Source organism: Setaria italica, chromosome VIII (genome assembly GCF_000263155.2).
Source record: "Setaria italica strain Yugu1 chromosome VIII, Setaria_italica_v2.0, whole genome shotgun sequence".
NCBI lineage: Eukaryota > Viridiplantae > Streptophyta > Magnoliopsida > Poales > Poaceae > Setaria > Setaria italica.
In genome coordinates, this window is record NC_028457.1 from 4,027,346 (window position 1) to 4,048,820 (window position 21,475).

General features: G+C 44.8%; 1 protein-coding gene and 1 pseudogene across 1 annotated transcript; both read left to right on the plus strand.

Moving 5' to 3' along the window:
- LOC105914894 overlaps positions 1-12,641 on the plus strand; it is a 41,726-nt pseudogene extending 29,085 nt beyond the window's left edge.
- LOC101774284 (probable LRR receptor-like serine/threonine-protein kinase At3g47570) lies at positions 5,151-8,271 on the plus strand. The gene is given in 3 exon segments (XM_022829071.1): positions 5,151-7,803; positions 7,902-8,228; positions 8,231-8,271. Coding segments are annotated over 3 exon segments (3,021 nt in total).
- Positions 12,642-21,475: the final 8,834 nt, after the last annotated feature.

Genomic DNA, 21,475 nt, shown 5'->3' on the forward strand with positions numbered 1-21,475 from the left:
TATGTTATTAAAAATAAACTAATGTAAACATCTAAATCTTAATATAGTTATCTGCACGTTCATTATAAAAAAATATCCAAAAGCAAACAGTAAGATGATGGTTTTACCATGCAGACCATTTATACATGTATGGGTGAACCCGATGAAAAATAATTGTTGTCATGTTAAACACAATGTATGGAGGTGCAATGCAAAATAAAAAAAAGTTTGAATGTGAACGGAAAAAGTGTATAGAGTCATTATTAATCAAAAGTCAATCAAAACTGGTCAAAAATATGAGAATATTTAACGAATGAGAGTCATAGGTAAAAAATTGATTATTAGATTGGGGGTATAATTTTTAAATAATTTTTTAATAGAATGACTTTTCAAATTAATAGCCTGTGGGGGCACAGGTTGATGAACTAGTACATATAATTATACATTTGTACTCACACCTTGAGTCGTAGACTGCAAAACCGTAAGCTACATCAACATTCTTTTGAGACCAAGGGACATTCTGGCACTAGCGGTAGTAGTATTATAAATTACTAATAGCCATGAGCTTCGTGCAGGTCGTCGGAAATGAAAATGATGAAGCCCAGATTGAACTGCTCAAGGATATTGGAATGGAAATTGTTGAAAAATGTGATTGTTTACCACTTGCTGTCAAAGTAATGGGAGGTCTCCTGCGCCAGAAAAAGACAAGCCGACGAGATTGGGAGAGTGTCATACGTGACTCAATGTGGTCAGTATCACAAATGCGTGAAGAGCTAAACTATGCAATATATCTTAGCTACGAAGATTTGCATGCTTGTTTGAAGTCTTGCTTTCTGTACTACTCCATCCTCCCCAAGGGCACATTGTGCTATGCTGAAAACATTGTTGGCATGTGGATTACTGAAGGATTTGTTCATGGAACCTCACGTGACTTGGAAGAATTAGGAAGAGAATACTACGATGAGTTAATACAGAGGAACCTTATTGAGCCTGATTCTTTGTACATTGATCAAAGAGTTTGCAACATGCATGATGTTGTCCGTTCATTTGCTCAATATGTGGCTAGAAATGAAGCACTACTAGCTCAGCACAGTGAAATTGGTATATCCAACAAATTCAACTCGCAAAAGTTTATTCGGTTATCACTACTGGAAATCGGAGGATCAGAATCAAGCGAGTTAGAGTGGTGCTCACTGCAAGCACAAACATTACTGAGAACACTAATATCAGTTGGGCATATAAAAATCAAGTCTGGTGATTCATTGCTTGCTTTTTCAAATTTACGTACACTACATGTAGAAGAAGCAAATTTCGATAAATTAGTTGAATCTTTGGATTAACTCAAGAACTTGAGATATTTATCCATAGATGAAACTAACACATCAAGGCTCCCGGAAAACATTGGTAATAAGATGAAATTCTTGCAGTATATTAGTCTTGTTGGTTGTAGAAGTCTGTCGAAGCTTCCTGCCAGCATCTCAAAGTTGCAGCAGTTGAGGTGTCTTAATCTTTCTGGCACAAGTATAAAATATATACATAGAGGTTTCAGTGGTCTAACTAGCTTAAGGAAGTTAAGTGGGTTTCCAGCTGACATGGATGGTGACCGGTGCAGTTTGGAAGAACTGGGACTTCTCTCCCACCTCATGCAACTTTGGATAAGTGGCCTGGAGAATGTATCTTCTTCCTCATTTGCCACAAAGGCCAGGCTTGATGAAAAGGTGCGCCTAACTTATCTGAAGTTAGGATGCACCATGAGGCTTGGAGATGTTGGCCAGTTGGTTAATGGGGAAAGAGGGATCTCCGAGAAAGTGCAGTTGGTTAATCAAGGAGGTGTTTGATGAACTATGCCCTCCGCCTGGTCTAGAACACCTTGAAATCAGTGGGTATTTTGGCCAGCAGCTTCCAAGGTGGATGATGTCTACAGCTCCCCTTGGGAGCTTGAGGATTTTGTTGATGGATAACCTGGCCTTCTGCACAGAGCTTCCTAATGGCTTATGTAGCTCCCATGCTTGGAACTCTTACAGATCGTTCGTGCCCCAGCAATTAAACGTATTGGGTCTGAATTCCTGCTACCAAACCATCATTGCTGAAACAATTCTAAGGTAGACCTTTACGCTTGGAGATGAACAATTCTAAGAAGGTAAATTAACTCTTTGACTGCTTCGTTTGTTCTCAGATACTCTGTTTTGTTTGGTCTATTTTCTTAGTTCTCCCGGTTGATTCAATCTATCATCCATTGGGACCATATATGTGCGGTGGCAGCTACAAAAGGAAACATCGAGAGTGTAATATCAATATATTTGCCGTTAATGGGATTTTATGGTTACATCTGAAAATGCACCGGAAATGGCATCAACAGCTGATTTACGTGAAGAGGAAGAGATGATAGAACTGAACAATAGTTTAAGCAATTCTTAACCGTGGAACTCTATGACTTCGGAATAATTAACTGAAAAAGAAGAGAATAGCAACATCTTCAGGCTTTTCAGCATGTCTTATCATCCACAAACAAAAGAGAGCAACAACATGGTGTTCTTCCCTTGCATAATTCTGTTAAAAGCTTACTAGACCATTCGTCAGACTCCATCTTTTGATGACCGCCATGCCACCTTGCTTTGCCGCCGCCGCATCACAGCTGCCCGCTCGCCAGCGCCGCGCCCTCAAACCCTAGCCCTAGACACGCCCCTGCGCCGCTATATAAGGAGGACGAACCCCGACCTCTTGCCATCCAAGCTCTAGGGTTTTTTCGCTTTACCGCTGCCACCACCCTGAGAGGAAGAGAGGGGAAAGGAGGTGAGGAAGAGAAGGAAGAGGGGAAGGCCACGCTGGAGGAGCTACCGCTGTAGGAGGAAGGGAGGCCATAGCCGTGTGTCACCGGGAAGAAGTCGTTGCCATTCCGCGAACCTTCACCACGCCAGCGTCCCTCTTCTCCTCCGCCTCTCGGTGAGCACCACCGTGTCACCCCTTCCTTGCTCTGTCTGCAAGGCCATCGCGCCGCTCCATCCAATCGCCGCGGCCATAGAGAGCTACGGGACCGCGAGCACCGACCTAGAGCCTTGCCGAGCCTCGTTGCCGTGTTGTGCTGCCTGACCACCCGTCATGTCGTGCCGCCACCGCGAGCTCGGAACGCCGGTGCCCTGTGTGCCGCTGCGGCCGTGTCGCGGGCAGGGGAAAACCTTGCACTGTGTACATGCTGCTATGCCGCAACCTCACCGTCGTCAAAGGCTTTGCCTTTGGCCGGGCCGCAGCCCCGTGCCACAATCTCGCTGCCGTGACGTCGCACCATGCCGCGACGTCATGGGTGCGATTACCACGCACCCACCACCACGACGTAGCGCGCCGCAAGCTCGGCCACACGGGCGTGGTGCACGGGATCCGACCGGCACACCGCCCGGGCTAACCCCTATGCAACCACGTGTGGGCCATATGGCAGTGCCACGTACGATAGGGTGCTCATATGGTGCAGACGTGGCATGGTTTGGGCCCACACCTAAGGCCCACTAACTAGCATGGGGCCCACCAGCTGACCGGTGGGGCTCAGTTGACCGCTGACCGGTCAACGTTGAGCCATGGCCAAATATGTGTGGAGCTTGGACCTTGGAGCCCCGTACAGACTCTGCTCTCTGGTCCTTCCCATCTAGTTTTTCTTCATAATTAATGCTAGAAATTTATTCAGTCACGATTATTGCTGGAAATTTGCTGCATGGATCTTTACGTGAGCATTCCAACCTTGGTTTTTTTTATTGTTGCCCTTTTTAGCTTTTTTCATATTAGTAATGGATATATGGTTGTGAATATCAGCTCAAAGGATGTGCTGATGCGTGTTGTGGCGCAAAATCTTTCTCCTGAGTTGACTCTAGTAGAAAAGGCTTCTTCTACTTATTTATGATTCTTCATTCCAAAAGTTGTTGAATTTTGTATTGTTTTAGACTCTCAGTGTCTGTTACCATTTTGGTCCTGGTAACGACTGCACACCCTGACCGCGCTCCATTAGACATGACAATCCCTGATGCACTACATATCATACAGGATGGTAAATTCTTGCCTATACCTGTTCTTGATGGAGGTAAATTGAAATTTTTCCAGCATAAGGTCACCTCCTTTGATACTTCTTTATGTATCTGATTTTCCTTTTCCCTTGAACAGCTGGATGAGTTGCTACTTCCTTGGATGTTTGGAACTTACCCATGCTGCCATTTCAATGGTCTCCCTATCCATGACCGATGCCCTCCCGGATTTCTCTAATCCCAAGTAATCTAAAAAAAAGGGCGTAGCTAATGCAAAAGCTCCCACACAAGGTGGGGTTTGGGGAAGGGAATTTCTAGACAGTCCTACCCTTGCAAATTTTGCAAAGAGGCTCTGGACTGCAAAAAATATTTTTTTCCCCTAGTAATCTCAGTCCATCAAAAAAAAAAATTCCCCAAGTTTGAAGGGCCTCCTCGACTGCAAATCATGTGGCAAACACAGTAATGCAGAAAGTCTGGGACTCTGCTCTTGCTCTAGAGCATACAGACGAGGGTTTTCATGGACAGAGGTTTAGTTAATGTTTCCTTTGTATTACTTTTATTTTGTTTTCCCTCTCAAGCGCAATGCTTGTCTGAACTATTACATAGTTCAGTGAATTATCTTCAGTGATGCCATCAGAGGCTTGGGCTGGCAGGAGTACTGTTTACCCTCCTGCTGTTGGTAATTCATTTTCAGCCGGCGAAGAAGAATTAAATGAGTAACTGAATCAAAGGTGAGAATCTGCAGGCTCTTACGTATATCTTTTACATCATGATCGCCCGATGTTTGTTGGACCATTGAAGACTTTGACTGACCTGGAATTAAGTACGGACACGTCTATCTCGATGCATTACGAGTAGCCAGGTGTCAGAATGTACTGCTATACCAGAACAAGTCTTTCTTTCTTCATTCCTTTATAGCCGGCAACAGGTAATTAGTCAACATATTAGCCAAACACGCCCAGATGGCAAGTCTATCTGACATTTGGTTTTTTTTTCAAGGAAAGCTGAAATTTGGAAACTAACTAGGGAAAAATAATATAGTCATGCTACTTTCCTACAAAACGTTGCTGCGTAGCTGGTCATAGATATGAACCTCAACACACTCCCTGCATGCATTTTTTGTGAGTGTCTCGTTGAATAACTAAATAAGCCTGGCACGCTCCAATGGCCACTGCAAGCAGCTCGTTCATCCTGGTGCAATTGTTGGCCATCTCAGTGTCCGTTCTGGTTACTGGTGTGGCTTCTGCTTCTTCGTCTTTCCCAGGCTCAAGTCCAACTCCAAACATCAATGGCAGCGAGACCGACCTCGCCGCGCTGCTGGCTTTCAAAGCTCAGCTCTCGGATCCTCTCGGCATCCTTGCCAGAAGCTGGACAACCAACGTGTCCTTCTGTGGCTGGTTCCGCGTGTCATGCAGCCGCCGTCAGCAGCGCGTCATCGCGCTATCATTGCCCGATGTGTCCCTCAAAGGAGAGCTCACCCCACATCTCGGTAACCTCTCTTTCCTCATGCTGCTCAACCTCACAAACACCGGCCTCTCCGGCGCAATTCCTGCCGATCTTGGTAGGCTGTCTCGGCTTCGGAAACTAGATCTCGGTAGAAATGGCCTCTCAGGCTCCATTCCTAGTACCATGTTCAACATGTCACTGCTGCAAGTCATGTCACTCGGACGTAACAATCTAACTGGATCGATTCCTAGCAATCAAAATTTTAGCCTACCGGTGCTTCGGAAGTTAAACTTGGAACATAACAACTTTGAAGGTCCGATACCACAGGAGCTTTCAGCGTGCCAGCACCTGCAATATCTCTCTTTGGCCCACAATTCTTTCTGTGATACTGTGCCAACGTGGTTGGCTGAACTGTCACAGCTCAAAACTATTTTCTTGGGAAGAAATCACCTTGTTGGATCTATCCCAGCTGTTCTTAGCAACCTCACCGGTCTTACTAAACTAGACCTCTCTTTCTGCAACCTGACCGGTGACATTCCAACTGAATTAGGCCTAATGAGAGAACTCTCGTATCTGCATCTCGGAAACAACCAGCTAGCAGGTCCAATACCAACCAGTCTCACAAATTTATCTAAGATGTCTGACCTTATTCTGCAAAAAAATCAGTTGTCTGGATCAGTACCAGCCACACTTGGGAACATCCGAGCTCTGAAGAACCTTAAACTGCAACTTAATAATTTAAATGGAGATCTTGACTTCCTGTCCTCCCTTTCCAACTGTAGACAACTCCAGGTGCTTGCCATATCTTCAAATTCTTTCAGTGGGGGACTCCCTGACCATGTGGGAAACCTGTCTACATAATTACGTAAGTTTTATGCGGACCATAATAAGATAACAGGTGTGCTTCCATCAACCTTGGCAAAATTAAGTGGTCTTGACAGCCTTGATCTTAGCAAAAACCTACTCACGGGAGCAATACCAGAATCGATCACGTCGATGAAAAATCTTGTGTACCTTGATGTCTCAGGCAATGACATGTCAGGCCCTATCCCAACACAAATCGGTATGATGAAAAGCTTACAGAGGTTGTATCTCCGTGGAAACAAATTTTTTGGCTCTATACCCAATAGCATTGGCAACCTTACAAATCTAGAATACCTCGTGATGCGCAACAACCACTTCAATTCAACAATACCGGCTAGCTTATTCCACCTGGATAAACTTATCGAACTATCTCTTTCTCACAATTATTTTTCTGGTGCCCTACCAGCTGATGTTAGTGGACTAAAACTGGCGGATCAAATTTACATATCTTCCAACATGTTGACTGGAAAAATTCCAGAATCGTTTGGACAGCTTAGGATGCTCGCTCAGCTAGATTTATCACACAACTCATTTCAGGGCACGATCCCAGAATCGTTTCAAGAGCTGACCAGCTTAGAATTATTGGATATCTCCTCCAACAATCTCTCTGGTGCCATTCCCAAGTTCCTTGCCAATTTCACCTCTTTGACAACCTTGAATCTCTCCTTCAATAAGTTAGAAGGCAAGATACCAGAGGGAGGCATTTTCTCAAACATCACATTGACATCACTGATTGGGAATGCTGGCCTATGTGGTTCTCCTCGTCTAGGATTTTCACCATGTCTTGAGAAGTCTGACTCAACTGACAGACATTTGCTAAAACTTCTACTCCCTGCTGCCACCATAGCATTTGTTTCTATTGTTCTCTGTGTTTACCTAATGATCAAAAGGAAACTTAAAAACAAGAGAGTCCATGCCTCTGTTGCTGGCCTAAGTGATGTCATGAGACATAGGTTAATCTCCTACCATGAGCTTGTTCGCGCCACTGATAATTTTTCTGACAATAACCTGTTGGGGACTGGTAGCTTTGGAAAAGTTTTCAAGGGCCAACTGAACACCGGTTTGGTGGTTGCGATAAAAGTTCTAGACATGCAGAAGGAACAAGCAATTAGAAGCTTCGATGCTGAGTGCCGTGCGCTTCGCATGGCTCGACACCGGAATCTGATAAAGATTTTGAACACCTGCTCCAACCTGGATCTCAGAATATTGGTGCTTGAGTACATGCCCAATGGAAGCCTGGATACACTCCTACACTCTGAAGGAAGAAGGCACTTGGGGTTCCTCAAGAGACTCGATATCATGCTGGATGTGTCGATGGCGATGGAGTATCTACACCATGAGCACCACGAGGTAGTCCTGCACTGTGACTTGAAGCCTACCAACGTGCTATTTGATGATGACATGACGGCGCATGTAGCGGACTTTGGAATAGCAAAGTTTCTATTGGGTGATGACAACTCCATGATCACCACAACCATGCCTGGAACACTTGGGTACATGGCACCAGGTACGAAACCATTTGTACTCTTGCTAATCCTAGTTTATAATTTGTTAATTGTGGCGATCGATCATGCTAAATCTCCGTTTTGTGAATCTCTTGAGCAGAGTATGGATCTCTAGGAAAGGCATCACGCAAGAGTGACGTGTTCAGCTACGGGATCATGCTCCTTGAAGTTTTCACTGGAAAGAGACCCACGGATCTGATGTTTGATGGAGAACTGAGCATCAGGCAGTGGGTTCATCAGGCATTTCCATCTGAACTTGCATCTGTTCTGGATGACCAGCTCCTGCAGGAAGCTTCTTCTACCTGCAACCTGAATGATTCTCTTTTGCCAATATTAGAGCTGGGATTGCTCTGCTCAAGTGACTCGCCTGAACAAAGGATGTCAATGAGCAGTGTGGTGTCCAAACTGAAGAAGATCAAAAAGGATCACGAAAAACGACATCAGCAACAATGAAGAGCGCTGCCCAGTAACTGATCGCCCTTATTTGAATACTGTGTTTGATTTTCTGTTCTGTTCGCTTGTTTCTGATGCAGTAGGTGTAGAAGAGCAACATCAGCTTCAAATTGAACTTTAATTTGCTGCATTTTGCCTATTATTTTTCCTTAGTTCTCATACCTTGTTGGCGTCGCTCATCTGTTCCTGTTATGATTTCGGGAATTCTCTGTCTGGTGTGATATCTGTGAAATGGATAGAGAATTTCGGGGAGGTCATGATGGGCTAGATAGGGCCCATCAGTGGGGTGAACACAGGCCCGTCGTAGTGAGCGGTGAGCGGGCTGCAATTGTTGGTGGTCTTTCTACCACCCGCTTATTTCATTGGTCGCCGCTTCCTACAGAGCATGTGGATGTTGAGGGTTTTTGGTCGGACATCTTTTTCTTTTTACCGCGCAGCAAAATATTTGACACTCCGAGCCCACTAGGAAGTCAGAACGGCCAGCGCACGAGCGACCAGGCGCTTCCAGCCAACCCCCAGGTCCCACACGCGAGCGGAGCCTGGTCCACCTAGCAGTGGCGCGAGCTCCACGTCGGCCGACGCGTCGCGGTTAACATTGAAAGAAAACAGGAAGAACGCATCGTGCGACATTTCGCTTAATCCCCCATCAGTTATGAAGCTATTACAAGCTGAGTCCTCTCTGTTCATATTCTCGTTCCATTTCGAGCGAGAACAACTTTCCTATCTGAACTCTAAAGAAAAGTAGGACTAGATGCTCATACAAACCTCCTTCCAATGAACGCAACGAGAGTAGGAGACACGCAACACGCCAAATTTATTGGCTTGATCTCTGATGGGTAATAAGAGTGTATAGTATAACCACTTCTGCTAACCATCCAAGCTATTGCTCAGGTCATTCTCAATGCACAATTTCATCACACTGTTACCAAGACTCCCATGTCATGTTTTCAATGAAATGACACTGTCCTCTTAGTACATAATTTCATTGCATAGTTTCATAGACAACCTACAACATTTGATTTTTATGTGAAGTTATCATCAAATTTGTCTTGCGATGAAATTATAACATCCTCAATCCAAGTTTCATTGGGTTTCATGGGACTTGGTAACTGTGCTTGGTGGGTTTCATGGGATGAAACTCCCCTCTTCTCTCTCTCCTCATAATTAGATTGCCAAGTCAGCAAAATTGCTGATCTGGTATAGGATTAAATGCACATGAAACCCTTCACGACACTCCACTGAGACTGGCCTTAGTGCTTTACTAGGATCTTTAAAGTTAATACTGCAGATATCAAGGACATTAACTTTCACCTTCTATATTTTTTGAGATGCCAGTCTTAGTGCATAGTTTTATTGCATAGTTAAGACTGAGAATTAGGTAATCGTGCTAGTTGAGTGCAATATGGATGAAACTCCTCTCACATATGATGAAACTCCTTCTCTCTCCTTACAAATATCTTAGCAAGTCAGCAAAATTGGTGATACGGTATGGAAATTAATGCTCATGAAACTCCCATTGAGACTGACCTAACATCTTTTCACGGATGAAACATCTTTTCACGGTGGGAGAACGGGCGGCGGCATGCTGCGGTGTGCCGGCGACCAATAGGGGTCGACCGATCCAATCAAGTAAATCGCTCAGGGTTTGATCCTTTTCACCGGCCCTAAAAATGCAAAATGGAAAGTAAACCATTAAAATGAGGAAAATGGCAAGCAAAATAATGTGTCAACATTTCAAGTGGTGGTTTTTGCGAAACCCATATTTGTGTGGTAATTTTGCGAAACCCATTGTTTGGAATCGCAAAAATCCAAATTTCTAGCCACATATGTTAGGCTTGATATCTGGTGGGGTAAAGGTATAATATAACCACCTCCTGTGACACCCGGTCCAATTTGGTTGGCCCAGTGTGGCCCATGAGCGTAGATGCGCATGTTTAGTACCACCTTGCTAGTTGAGCAAGGATGGAACCAACTTATAAGCCTTTGTCAACCAGCCATAGCACCTTCAGGTTAACCTTTTTACACGAAGCGAGGACGAAAGTGTAAGCAGGGTGCTATGTGTATGCGTGCCCACCCTTCGAAAGGGTTGGGTGGTGCGGCTTTGGAGGATGGGGTGTTACGAACGCTAACCATCCATACCATTGCTTACTGCTTTACTACAATCTTTTAAGTGAAGACTATGGGTACCATGTATAAAGACAATATATTCACTTTTACTTTCTATACGTTTTGAGTTCGGTCTAACTTGTTTCATGGAGGGATCATGTATGCAAGTACATACAAAACTATAAATCGAATATAAATTCTATTCCCTAGTCCCACTTCCTCGGATCCGTAGCATACCTCTCAACCACAAACTATGCTCATATTCCACAATTCTCGTTCTCAAGCAAGCATTAATGCAATAAGTGGCATCAGTTCTAGACTTTGTTAGTGGGTAACTAGCCATAGCATTTCATAATGGTTTTGCATCCATACCAAAACTTAAAGAGCCAAGCGAGCATCAGCAACTCTATCCGACTATCTCTCCCTATCTTGTTGACCCCTGGGGTTTGGAGTATCTGGCCTTCGTGCTTACCTTCAAACTCTTTTTATATTGACATCTAGGGTCCACCTTTCCATTAATGATAGCAAAGTTGTTGGCTTCCATGGTGCCTTTGATGTAGGGTATGATGGTGGACTGGGTTTGCATATTGCACCTTAGTCAAGTCTCTAATAGGGGGCGGCATTGCATCCCAGGGTTCCATGTTTCTTTGGTAATGGAACCCTCCGAGAACAGAATTACAAAAAAATTCAATAGTACAGACACCTCAACTATTAACTGGAGACTTATCAAATAAAAGATGATCCCTCCGAGACTCACATTGAGAGCTTGCTAGCTAGGTACTACTCCATATTCCGTACTTCTGGGAGTACTTGCTCATCATTCACACGCCAGGCAAGCAAGCTGAGCAGCAGCGCCTTTGGAGTAAGCAGCGGTCGGTGATGGTGGCGACGCTGCTGCTGGCCAAGTTCGCCATCAGCTCCATCGGGCCCTGGATCTTCTCATCCCGGCGGTTCATAGCTCCCCTCGTTCAATTGCTGCATGTCCTCAACCACTACGCGGTGACCTACACCCTGAGCTCATGCAGCCCTCTTCCTCCCACCACGCCGATCCAAGCGGCCAACCGAGCGTGGCCAAATTCTTACAAGTATGGGTTGTTCTCATAGTGACCATGCAGGACAGCGTGTTGACGCAAAATCCGGACTTCAGACTTCCTGCGTCGGTAATGTTAGAAAATTAGACCTCGCAACGACAAGCTGCCTGCTAATCTCCACCAGCGGAAAGCATCGATTGGATCTACCGAGACAAATTTGAACGATCGCAGACGACAACAGAGATACGACCTTGGTTGACGAGGTTTAGCCGGAGCCTACCTCCTCGAAGCATTACTACAGGCGCTCCTCCCCAATATCTCAACACCGGCCGCTCCGAGTCCCAGCATTGTGCCGCCTCCCCTGTGAGCCTGTTGCTACGTCGTCATGGTTACAGCTATTAACTGGTTCAACTATTAACTATTAACTGGTTCATAGCTCCCCTCGTTCAATTGCTGCATGTCCTCAACCACTACGCAGTGACCTACACCCTGAGCTCATGCAGCCCTCTTCCTCCCATCACGCCGATCCAAGCGGCCAACCGAGCGTGGCTGAATTCTTACGAGTATGGGCTGTTCTCATAGTGACCATTCATCGAACTACCCTTGCACCACCTCATGGAACTTTGGATAAGTGGCGTGGAGAATGTATCTTCTTTCTCATTTGCCACAAAGGCCAGGCTTGATGAAAAGGTGCGCCTAACTTATCTGAAGTTAGGATGCACTATGAGGCTTGGAGATATTGGCCAGTTGGTTAATGGGGAAGAAGGGATCTCCAAGAAAGTGCAGTTGGTTAATCAAGGAGGTGTTTGATGAACTATGCCCTCCGCCTGGTCTAGAACACCTTGAAATCAGTGGGTATTTTGGCCAGCAGCTTCCAAGGTGGATGATGTCTACAGCTCCCCTTGGGAGCTTGAGGATTTTGTTGATGGATAACCTGGCCTTCTGCAGAGAGCTTCCTAATGGCTTATGTCAACTCCCATGCTTGGAACTCTTACAGATCGTTCGTGCCCCAGCAATTAAACGTATTGGGTCTGAATTCCTGCTACCAAACCATCATTGCTGCAATTCTAAGGTAGACCTTTCCGCTTGGAGACGAATATCAGCCGTGCTGCTACTGCCCAAGGTAAATTAACTCTTTGACTGCTTCGTTTGTTCTCAGATACTCTGTTTTGTTTGGTCTATTTTCTTAGTTCTCCCGGTTGATTCAATCTATCATCCGCAGCCTGCAAGAAACGCACATGTCCCATTGAGTACTAGCGTGCCTGCACCGCTGGGCTAGTGTGAATACCATGAGCCGTATATCCATTTGCCGTCAATAATGGTATTGATGGAGAAAACTAGAATCTGAATCGCTAGTAAACATCGAGAAACTATCAGAGCTTGTCCAGCAGCTCCTCACTTTGAGACACTCTTGCTCCTTCTATCTTTCTATCTGTTGGAATGACCTCATTGGCTGTCCAATACTTGAACTAATGGAGTTGGGATTTTATGGTTACATCCGAACATGCACCGTTAATTCTGTTAAAAGCTTACTAGACCATTCGTCAGACTCCATCTTTTGATTGCAATTCTTTCAGTTTCAAACAGAACAGTTACACGATTGAGGAAATTGGTAAGCCCGATTTGCTGCATTAGAAGAAACCAAAGAGCATTTGATATTTTCATGATAGCAGGATAGTATATTGATAGGTACGGATCAGGATAATATAGTTGTGATACAAACGTTCCAGAATCATAGATTGCTTTTGAGTTACAACACATAATGCTTGTGGTAGGATAGAAGATGCATGTACAGCAAAATTGTTAAAGAGTGAATATGTGATAAGTAGCTACTAAGCTCCTGCTCAGTCTAAGCACTTCTACTATTAAGTGAGGATGCCTCTGGCAGATAAATATAGTTAGGTGTTTCAAGTGCTTATATTTCACCATAATACTGCTTTATTAGCTATATCATGATAAGATGCTTATTATTCTAAAATTGAGCCACAACCTACCTTGTAGCTGTAACAGATAGTGCACATGCAAATGTCATTAAATTTGTGCATCTTACTACCGGGTAATTTGAAATAATTGTGATTACGATTAAGCATCATATCAAGGATTGATTCTACTGTATATAAGTAAGCAAGCACTTGTACATACCAATCTGCCCAGACGAAGTATAATAGGTATTGCTTTTGGTGTATCACAATCAATACTTGTTCTGAAATTAAGCCTACAGCTATTTCATACCATTATGGCACATGCCAATCTCCAGTAATTTTAAATCATGACCAATCTGCAAGTATATTGTGCTATAAAAAGAAAAAGGTATATCTACTTCTTGTATCCAGACTTGCCCTGTATCTTGCACAAGTGTACCGAGGGAAACCTTTGACAACGCCCAGAGCTCAACTTGTGCTCCTTGTTGATGGATAACCTGGCGTTCTGCACAGAGCTTCCTAATGGCTTATGTCAACTCCCATGCTTGGAACTCTTACAGATCGTTCGTGCCCCAGCAATTAAACGTATTGGGTCTGAATTCCTGCTACCAAACCATCATTGCTGCAACAATTCTAAGGTAGACCTTTCGGCTTGAAGACGAACAATTCGAAGGTAAATTAACTCTTTGACTGCTTCGTTTGTTCTCATATACTCTGTTTTGTTTAATTTGGTCTATTTTCTTAGTTCTCCCGGTTGATACAATCTATCATCCATTGAGAACTAGCGTGCCTGCACTGCAGGGCAGCTACAAAAGGAAACATCGAGAGTGTAATATCAATATATTTGCCGTTAATGGGATTTTGTGGTTACATCTGAACATGCACCGGAAATGGCATCAACAGCTGATTTACGTGAAGAGGAAGAGATGATAGAACTGAACAATAGTTTAAGCAATTCTTTTTTTTGAACGAACAGTTTAATTTTAGTTTAAGCAATTCTTAACCGTGGAACTCTATGACTTCGGAATAATTAACTGAAAGAGAAGAGAATAGCAACATCTTCAGGCTTTTCAGCATGTCTTATCATCCACAAACAAAAGAGAGCAACAACATGGTGTTCTTCCCTTGCATAATTCTATTAAAAGCTTACTAGACCATTCGTCGCCACCTTGCTTTGCCGCCGCCGCACCCTCAAACCCTAGCCCTAGCCACGCCCCCGCGCCGCTATATAAGAAGGACGAACCCCGACCTCTTGCCATCCAAGCTCTAGGGTTTTTTCGTTTTACCGCCGCCAACAGCCTGAGAGGAAGAGAGGGGAAAGGAGGCGAGGAAGAGGAGAAGGAAGAGGGGAAGGCCACGCTGGAGGAGCTACCGCTGTAGGAGGAAGGGAGGCCATAGCCGTGTGTCGCCGGGAAGAAGCCGTCGCCATTTCGCGAGCCTTCATCACGCCAGCGTCCCTTTTCTCCTTCGCCTCTCGGTGAGCATCGTCGTGTCACCCCTTCCTTACTCTGTCTGCCTGGCCATTGCGCCGCTCCATCCAATTGTCATGGCCGTAGAGAGCTACGGGACCGCGAGCACCGACCAAGAGCCTTGCTGAGCCTCGCTACCGTGTTGTGCTGCCTGACCGCCTGTCATGCTGCGCCGTCGCCGCGGGCTCGGAACGCCGATGCCCTGCGTGCCGCTGCGGGGGAAAACCCTACGCTGTGCACGCGCTGCTACGCCGCAACCTCAGCATGGTCAAAGGCTTTGCCTTTGGCTGGGCTGCAGCCCCATGCCACAATCTCGCTGCCGCGACATCACACCGTGCCGCGACGTCATGGGTGCGATTACCATGCGCCCGCCACCACGATGTCGCGCGCCGCAAGCTCGGCCACACGAGCGTGGTGCACGAGATCCGACTAGCACACCGCCCGAGCTAACCCCTGTGCGGCCACGTGTGCGCCACATGGCAGTGCCACATACGATAGAGTGCCCACATGGCGCTGACGTTGCATGGTCCGGACCCACACGTGAGGCCCACTTACTGGCATGGGGCCCACCGGCTGACCGGTGGGGCCTAGTTGACCGTTGACCGGTCAACGTTGAGCCATGGCCAAATATGTGTGGAGCTTGGTGGCTCTGGACCTTGGAGCCCCATGCAGACCCTGCTCTCTAGTCCTTCCCATCTAGTTTTTTTTTCATGATTACTGCTAGAAATTTATTCAGTAGCCATTATTGCTAGAAATTTGCTGCATGGGATCTTTACGTGAGCATTCCAACCTTGGTTTTTTTTATTGTTGCCATTTTTAGATTTTTTTTTATATTAGTAATGGATATATGGTTGTGAATATCAGCTCAAAGGATGTGCTGATGCGTGTTGTGGCGCAAAATCTTTTTCCTGAGTTAACTCTAGTAGAAAAGGCTTCTTCTACTTATTTATGATTCTTCATTTCAAAAGTTGTTGAATTTTGTATTGTTTTAGACTCTCAGTGTCTGTTACCATTTTGGTCCTGGTAACGACTGCACACCCTGACCGCGCTCCATTAGACACGACAATCCCTGAAGCACTACATATCATACAGGATGGTAAATTCTTCCCTATACCTGTTCTTGATGGAGGTAAATTCAAATTTTTCCAGCATAAGGTCGCCTCCTTTGATACTTCTATTATGTATCTGATTTTCCTTTTCCCTTGAACAGCCGGATGAGTTGCTACTTCCTTGGATGTTTGGAACTTACCCATGCTGCCATTTCAATGGTCTCCCTATCCATGACCAATGTCCTCCCGAATTTCTCTAATCCCTAGTAATCTTTTAAAAAAAAGAGCGTACCTAATGTGAAAGCTCCCACACAAGGTGGGGTCTGGGAAAGGGAATTCCTAGACAGTCCTACCCTTGCAAAAAAAATTTAAAATTTTGCAAAGAGGCTCTAGACTGCAAAAATTATTTTTTCCCCTAGTAATCTCAGTCCATCAAAATTTGTTTTTCCCCCCAAGTTTGAAGCGCCTCCTGGACTGCAAATCATGTGGCAAACACAATAATGCAGAAATTCTGGGACTCTGCTCTTGCTCCAGAGCATACAGACGAGGGTTTTCATAGACAGAGGTTTAGTTAATGTTTCCTTTGTATTACTTTTATTTTGTTTTCCCTCTCAAGCGCAATGCTTGTCTGAATTATTACATAGTTCAGCGAATTATCTTCAGTGATGCCATCAGAGGCTTGGGCTGGCAGGAGTACTGTTTACCCTCCTGGTGTTGGTAATTCATTTGCCTTCAGGCTTCGTGCTGCTGGAGGATCGACAGCTACTGCAGCCGGCGAAGAAGAATTAAATGAGTAACTTTTAATCAATGGTGCACACTCATCCTGCTGTTCGTATTAGGTGAGAATCTGCCGGCTCTTACATATATTTTTTCCATCATTATCGCCTGATGTTTGTTGGACCCTCGAAGATTTTAACTGACCTGGAATTAATTACGGGCACGTCTATCTCGATGCAGATCTAGATGCATTACGAGTAGCCAGGTGTCAGCATGTACTGCTATACCAGAACAAGTCTTTCTTTCTTCATTCCTTTATAGCCGGCAACGGGTAATTAGTCAACATATTAGCCAAACACGCCCAGATGGCAAGCGTCCAATATGGTCATCTGACATTTGGTTTTTTTTCAAGGAAAGCTGAAATTTGGAAATTAACTAGGGAAAATTAAATAATATAGTCAAGCTACTTTCCTATAAAACGTTGCTGCGTAGCTGGTCATAGAACAACTCACTCCCCGCATGCATTTTTTGTGAGTGTCTCTTTGAACAACTAAATAAGCCTGGCACGCTCCAATGGCCACTGCAAGCAGCTCGTTCATCCTGGTGCAATTGTTGGCCATCTCACTGTCCGTTCTAGTTACTGGTGTGGCTTCTGCTTCTTCGTCTTCCCCAGGCCAAAGTACGACACCGAACATCAATGGCAGCGACACCGACCTTGCCGCGCTGCTGGCTTTCAAAGACCAGCTCTCCGATCCTCTCGGCGTCCTTGCCAGAAGCTGGACAACCAACGTGTCCTTCTGTCGCTGGAAAGGCGTGTCATGCAGTCAGCCTCAGCAGCGCGTTACTGCGCTGTCGCTGACAAGTGTGCCATTGCAAGGAGAGCTCAGCCCACATCTCGGTAACCTCTCTTTCCTCATGCAGCTCGACCTCGAAAACACCAGCCTCTCCGGCACAATTCCTGCTGATCTTGGTAGGCTATCTCAGCTTTGGAAACTAGATCTCTATGGAAATGGCCTCTCAGGCTCCATTCCTAGTACCATGTTCAATATGTCACTGCTACAAGTCATGTCACTCGGAAAAAACAATCTAACTGGGTCGATTCCCAGCAATCAAAGTTTTAGCCTACCGGTGCTTCGGAAGTTAATCTTAGAATTTAACAACTTTGAAGGTCCGATACCACAAGAGCTTTCAGCATGCCAGCACCTGCAAATTCTCTCTTTGGCCTACAATTCTTTCTTTGGTACTGTACCAACGTGGTTGGGTCAACTGTCACAACTCCAAATTATTTTCATGGGAAAAAATCACCTTGGTGGATCTATCCCAGCTGTTCTTAGCAACCTCACCAGTCTTGTCCAACTAGACCTCGGTTTCTGCAACCTGACAGGTCACATTCCAACTGAATTAGGCCTAATGAGAGAACTCTCGTATCTGCATCTCGGAAATAACCAGCTAGCAGGTTCGATACCAGCCAGTTTCGCAAATTTATCTAAGATGTCTGACCTTATTCTGCAAATAAATCAGTTGTCTGGATCAGTACCAGCCACACTTGGGAACATCCGAGCTCTGAACACGCTTGAACTGTCAGTTAATAATTTAAATGGAGATCTTGACTTCCTGTCCTCCCCTTCCAACTGTAGACAACTCCAGGTGCTTGACATATCTTACAATTCTTTCAGTGGGGAACTCCCTGACCATGTGGGAAACCTGTCTACAAAATTACATCAGTTTTACGCGAGCAACAATAAGATAACAGGTGTGCTTCCATCAACCTTGGCAAACTTAAGTGGTCTTGAGATGGTTACTCTACGCAACAACCTACTCACGGGAGCAATACCAGAATTGATCACATTGATGCAAAATCTTGTGTACCTTGATGTCTCAGACAATGACTTGTCAGGCCCTATCCCAACGCAAATTGGTATGATGAAAAGCTTGCAAAGGGTGTCTCTCTATGGAAACAAATTGTTTGGCTCTATACCCAATAGCATTGGCAACCTTACCAAGCTAGAATATTTAGATGTGTCCAATAACCACTTAAATTCAACAATACCGGCTAGCTTATTCCACCTGGATAAACTTGTCCGACTGAATCTTTCTAACAATTATTTTTCTGGTGCATTACCATGATTACTCTTGGGTACATGGCACCAGGTACGGAACCATTTTGTACTCTTGCTAATCCTAGTTTATAATTTCTTTATTGTGTCAATCATGCTAAATCTCTGTTTTGCGAATCTCTTAAGCAAAGTACGGATCTCTTGGAAAGGCATCACGCAAGAGTGATATATTCAGCTACAGAATCATGCTCCTTGAAGTTTGTACAGGAAAGAGACCCACAGATCTGATGTTTTGTGGAGAACTGAGCATCAGGCATTCCATCTGAACTTGCATCTGTTCTGGATGACCAGCTCCTGCAGGAAGCTTCTTCTACCTGCAACCTGAATGATTCTCTTTTGCCAATATTAGAGCTGGGATTGCTTTGCTCAAGTGACTCGCCTGAACAAAGGATGTCAATGAGCAGTGTGGTGTCCAAACTGAAGAAGATCAAACAGGATCACGAAAAACGACATTAGCAACAATGAAGAGCGCTGCCCAGTAACTGATCGCCCTTATTTGTATGCTATGTCCGATTTTCTGTTCTGTTCGCTTGTTTCTGATGCAGTAGAACTGTAGAAGAGCAACATCAGCTGGAAATTGAACTTTTGCTGCATTTTGCCTATTCTTTTTCCTTAGTTCTCACACCTCGTCAGCGTCGCTCATCTGTTCTTGTTATGATTTCGGAAATTCTATCTGGTGTGATATGAGTTGGTGTACTGTGAATTTCGGGGAGATCATGTTGGGCTAGATAGGGCACATCGGTGGGGTGAACACGGGCCTGCCGTAGTGAGTGGTGAGCGGGCTGCAATTGTCGGCGGCCTTTTTACCACCTGCGTCTTTCATTGGTTCCCCCCTCGTACGTGGTAACGGCGCGACGTCATGATCTCCCCTCACCATGCACGCACGCACGTGGATGTTGAGAGTTTTTGGTCGGACGTCTTTTTCTTTTCACCACGCAGCGGAAGATTCGGCAGTCCGGGCCCACCAGGAAGTCGGAATGGCCAGTGCACGAGGGACCAGGCGCCTCCAGCCAACCCCCAGGTCCCACACGTGAGCGGAGCCTGGTCCACCTAACAGTGGCGCTAGCTCCACGTCGGCCAACGCGTCGTGGTCAACATTGAAAGAAAATAGGGAGAACGCATCGTGCGACATTTCGCTTAATCCCCCATCAGTTATGATGCTATTACGAGCTGAGTCCTCTTTTTTCATATTCTCGTTCCATTTCGAGCGAGAACAACTTTCCTATCCGAAATCCAAAGAAAAGTAGGATTAGATGCTCATACAAACCTCCTTCCAATAAACGCAGCAACACGCCAAATTTATTGGCTTGATCTCTGATGGTGTAATAAGAGTATAGTATAACCATCACTGGTAGAGAATTGACCTTTAGTCCCGGTTGGTAGGGTGCATATCTCTTGGATATCCATCCGGGATAAACCAACCGGAACAAAAGGGGGGGGGTCTTTAGTCCCGGGTATTTTAACCGGGAGTAAAGGACCCCCTTTAGTCCCGGTTGGTGACACCAACCGGGACTAAAGGGGTCCCCTTTAGTCCCGGCTCAATTCCAACCGGGACTAAATTGCGCTCGCATGGCACTGGTGACGCCTGAATTTTTCATGCATGCATCACGTATACGTATAGTAGTACCGCGGCCCTTTTAATTTGTTAACCTTGTAGTTGAGATTTTTTTAGAACGAAATCAACTAGTATTTAAACGAATGGGATTTGTAATTATACAACTACTATATATATACACAATCCTTATACACAATTCATATACACAATTCAACTAGCTTAATTAGTACAAATCGATCATATATACAAATAAATCAAAGTATCTTCCTACGATCTTCCCGTCGTGGTGTTGCTGATCGGAGTGTCTAATTGTCGTCCATCGTAATAAAATTCTCCTCTTGGATGTACCACCTTGTCCATTATGAATCCAATGAGACCTTCACATATTGCCGCTACTCTTTCTTCCTTCAAGAGTCCTTGTTGAATATTTAACATCTATAATTTGGAAATTTGTGAATGTTACATGAACAAATACATATAAGGAGCTAGAAAATAATTAACTAGTAATATATTTATTTTACGTACTTTAAAGTTGTGCGGCGTCATCTTCGGTCCCTTGGGTCCCAAAAAACTGTGCATGTGCTCACAGATGTAGTAGCCACATAGATTATTCCCGGGTTCCTGTCTTAAGCACTTCAGTGCGGAAAAAAATAAGTTATGAACTATTCGTGTTATACAATGTAATAAATGTGCAGACTTCATACGTACCGGGAAGTCTGTGTTCCATGTAAGATTTTCTTTGAATGGACCTTTGTGTGTCCTTATGAATTGTTTCCATGCGCTGCGGATTAGAATAATGAATGACATAGTGTAACAGGGATAAAATTTAGGAAATAAATTTTTGCATAGAGATAAAGGTCCAGAATTATTACAAGCCTAGCATGTCTTGCAATTCTTGGTAGTCCACCGGATCTTTCCGTAACGAATCAAAGACAGTGACGTGGCTTCTTTCAGGCTCAATTATAATAAGGATCCAGTGGAAGCTGCGTGCGTAAAATGTTCATGCATATTAGAGCTAACTAACATGTAGAGATAAGGAAAAAGACATCGAAAGTAGACGGTATACACACACTTACTTGAAGTTGTATGGAAGTAGTATGAAATCCTTGAATGTTTGTTTGTGTAGGAAATTGTATATTTCGGCAAAGGTTTTTTCCGGCGCTAATTGTATCTGTTGTTGGTTAACTACAGATGGATCCATGAAGCCTACATGTAGGTACGCCTCTCGGCGGCATGTCTGAGTTAGCATCCTACA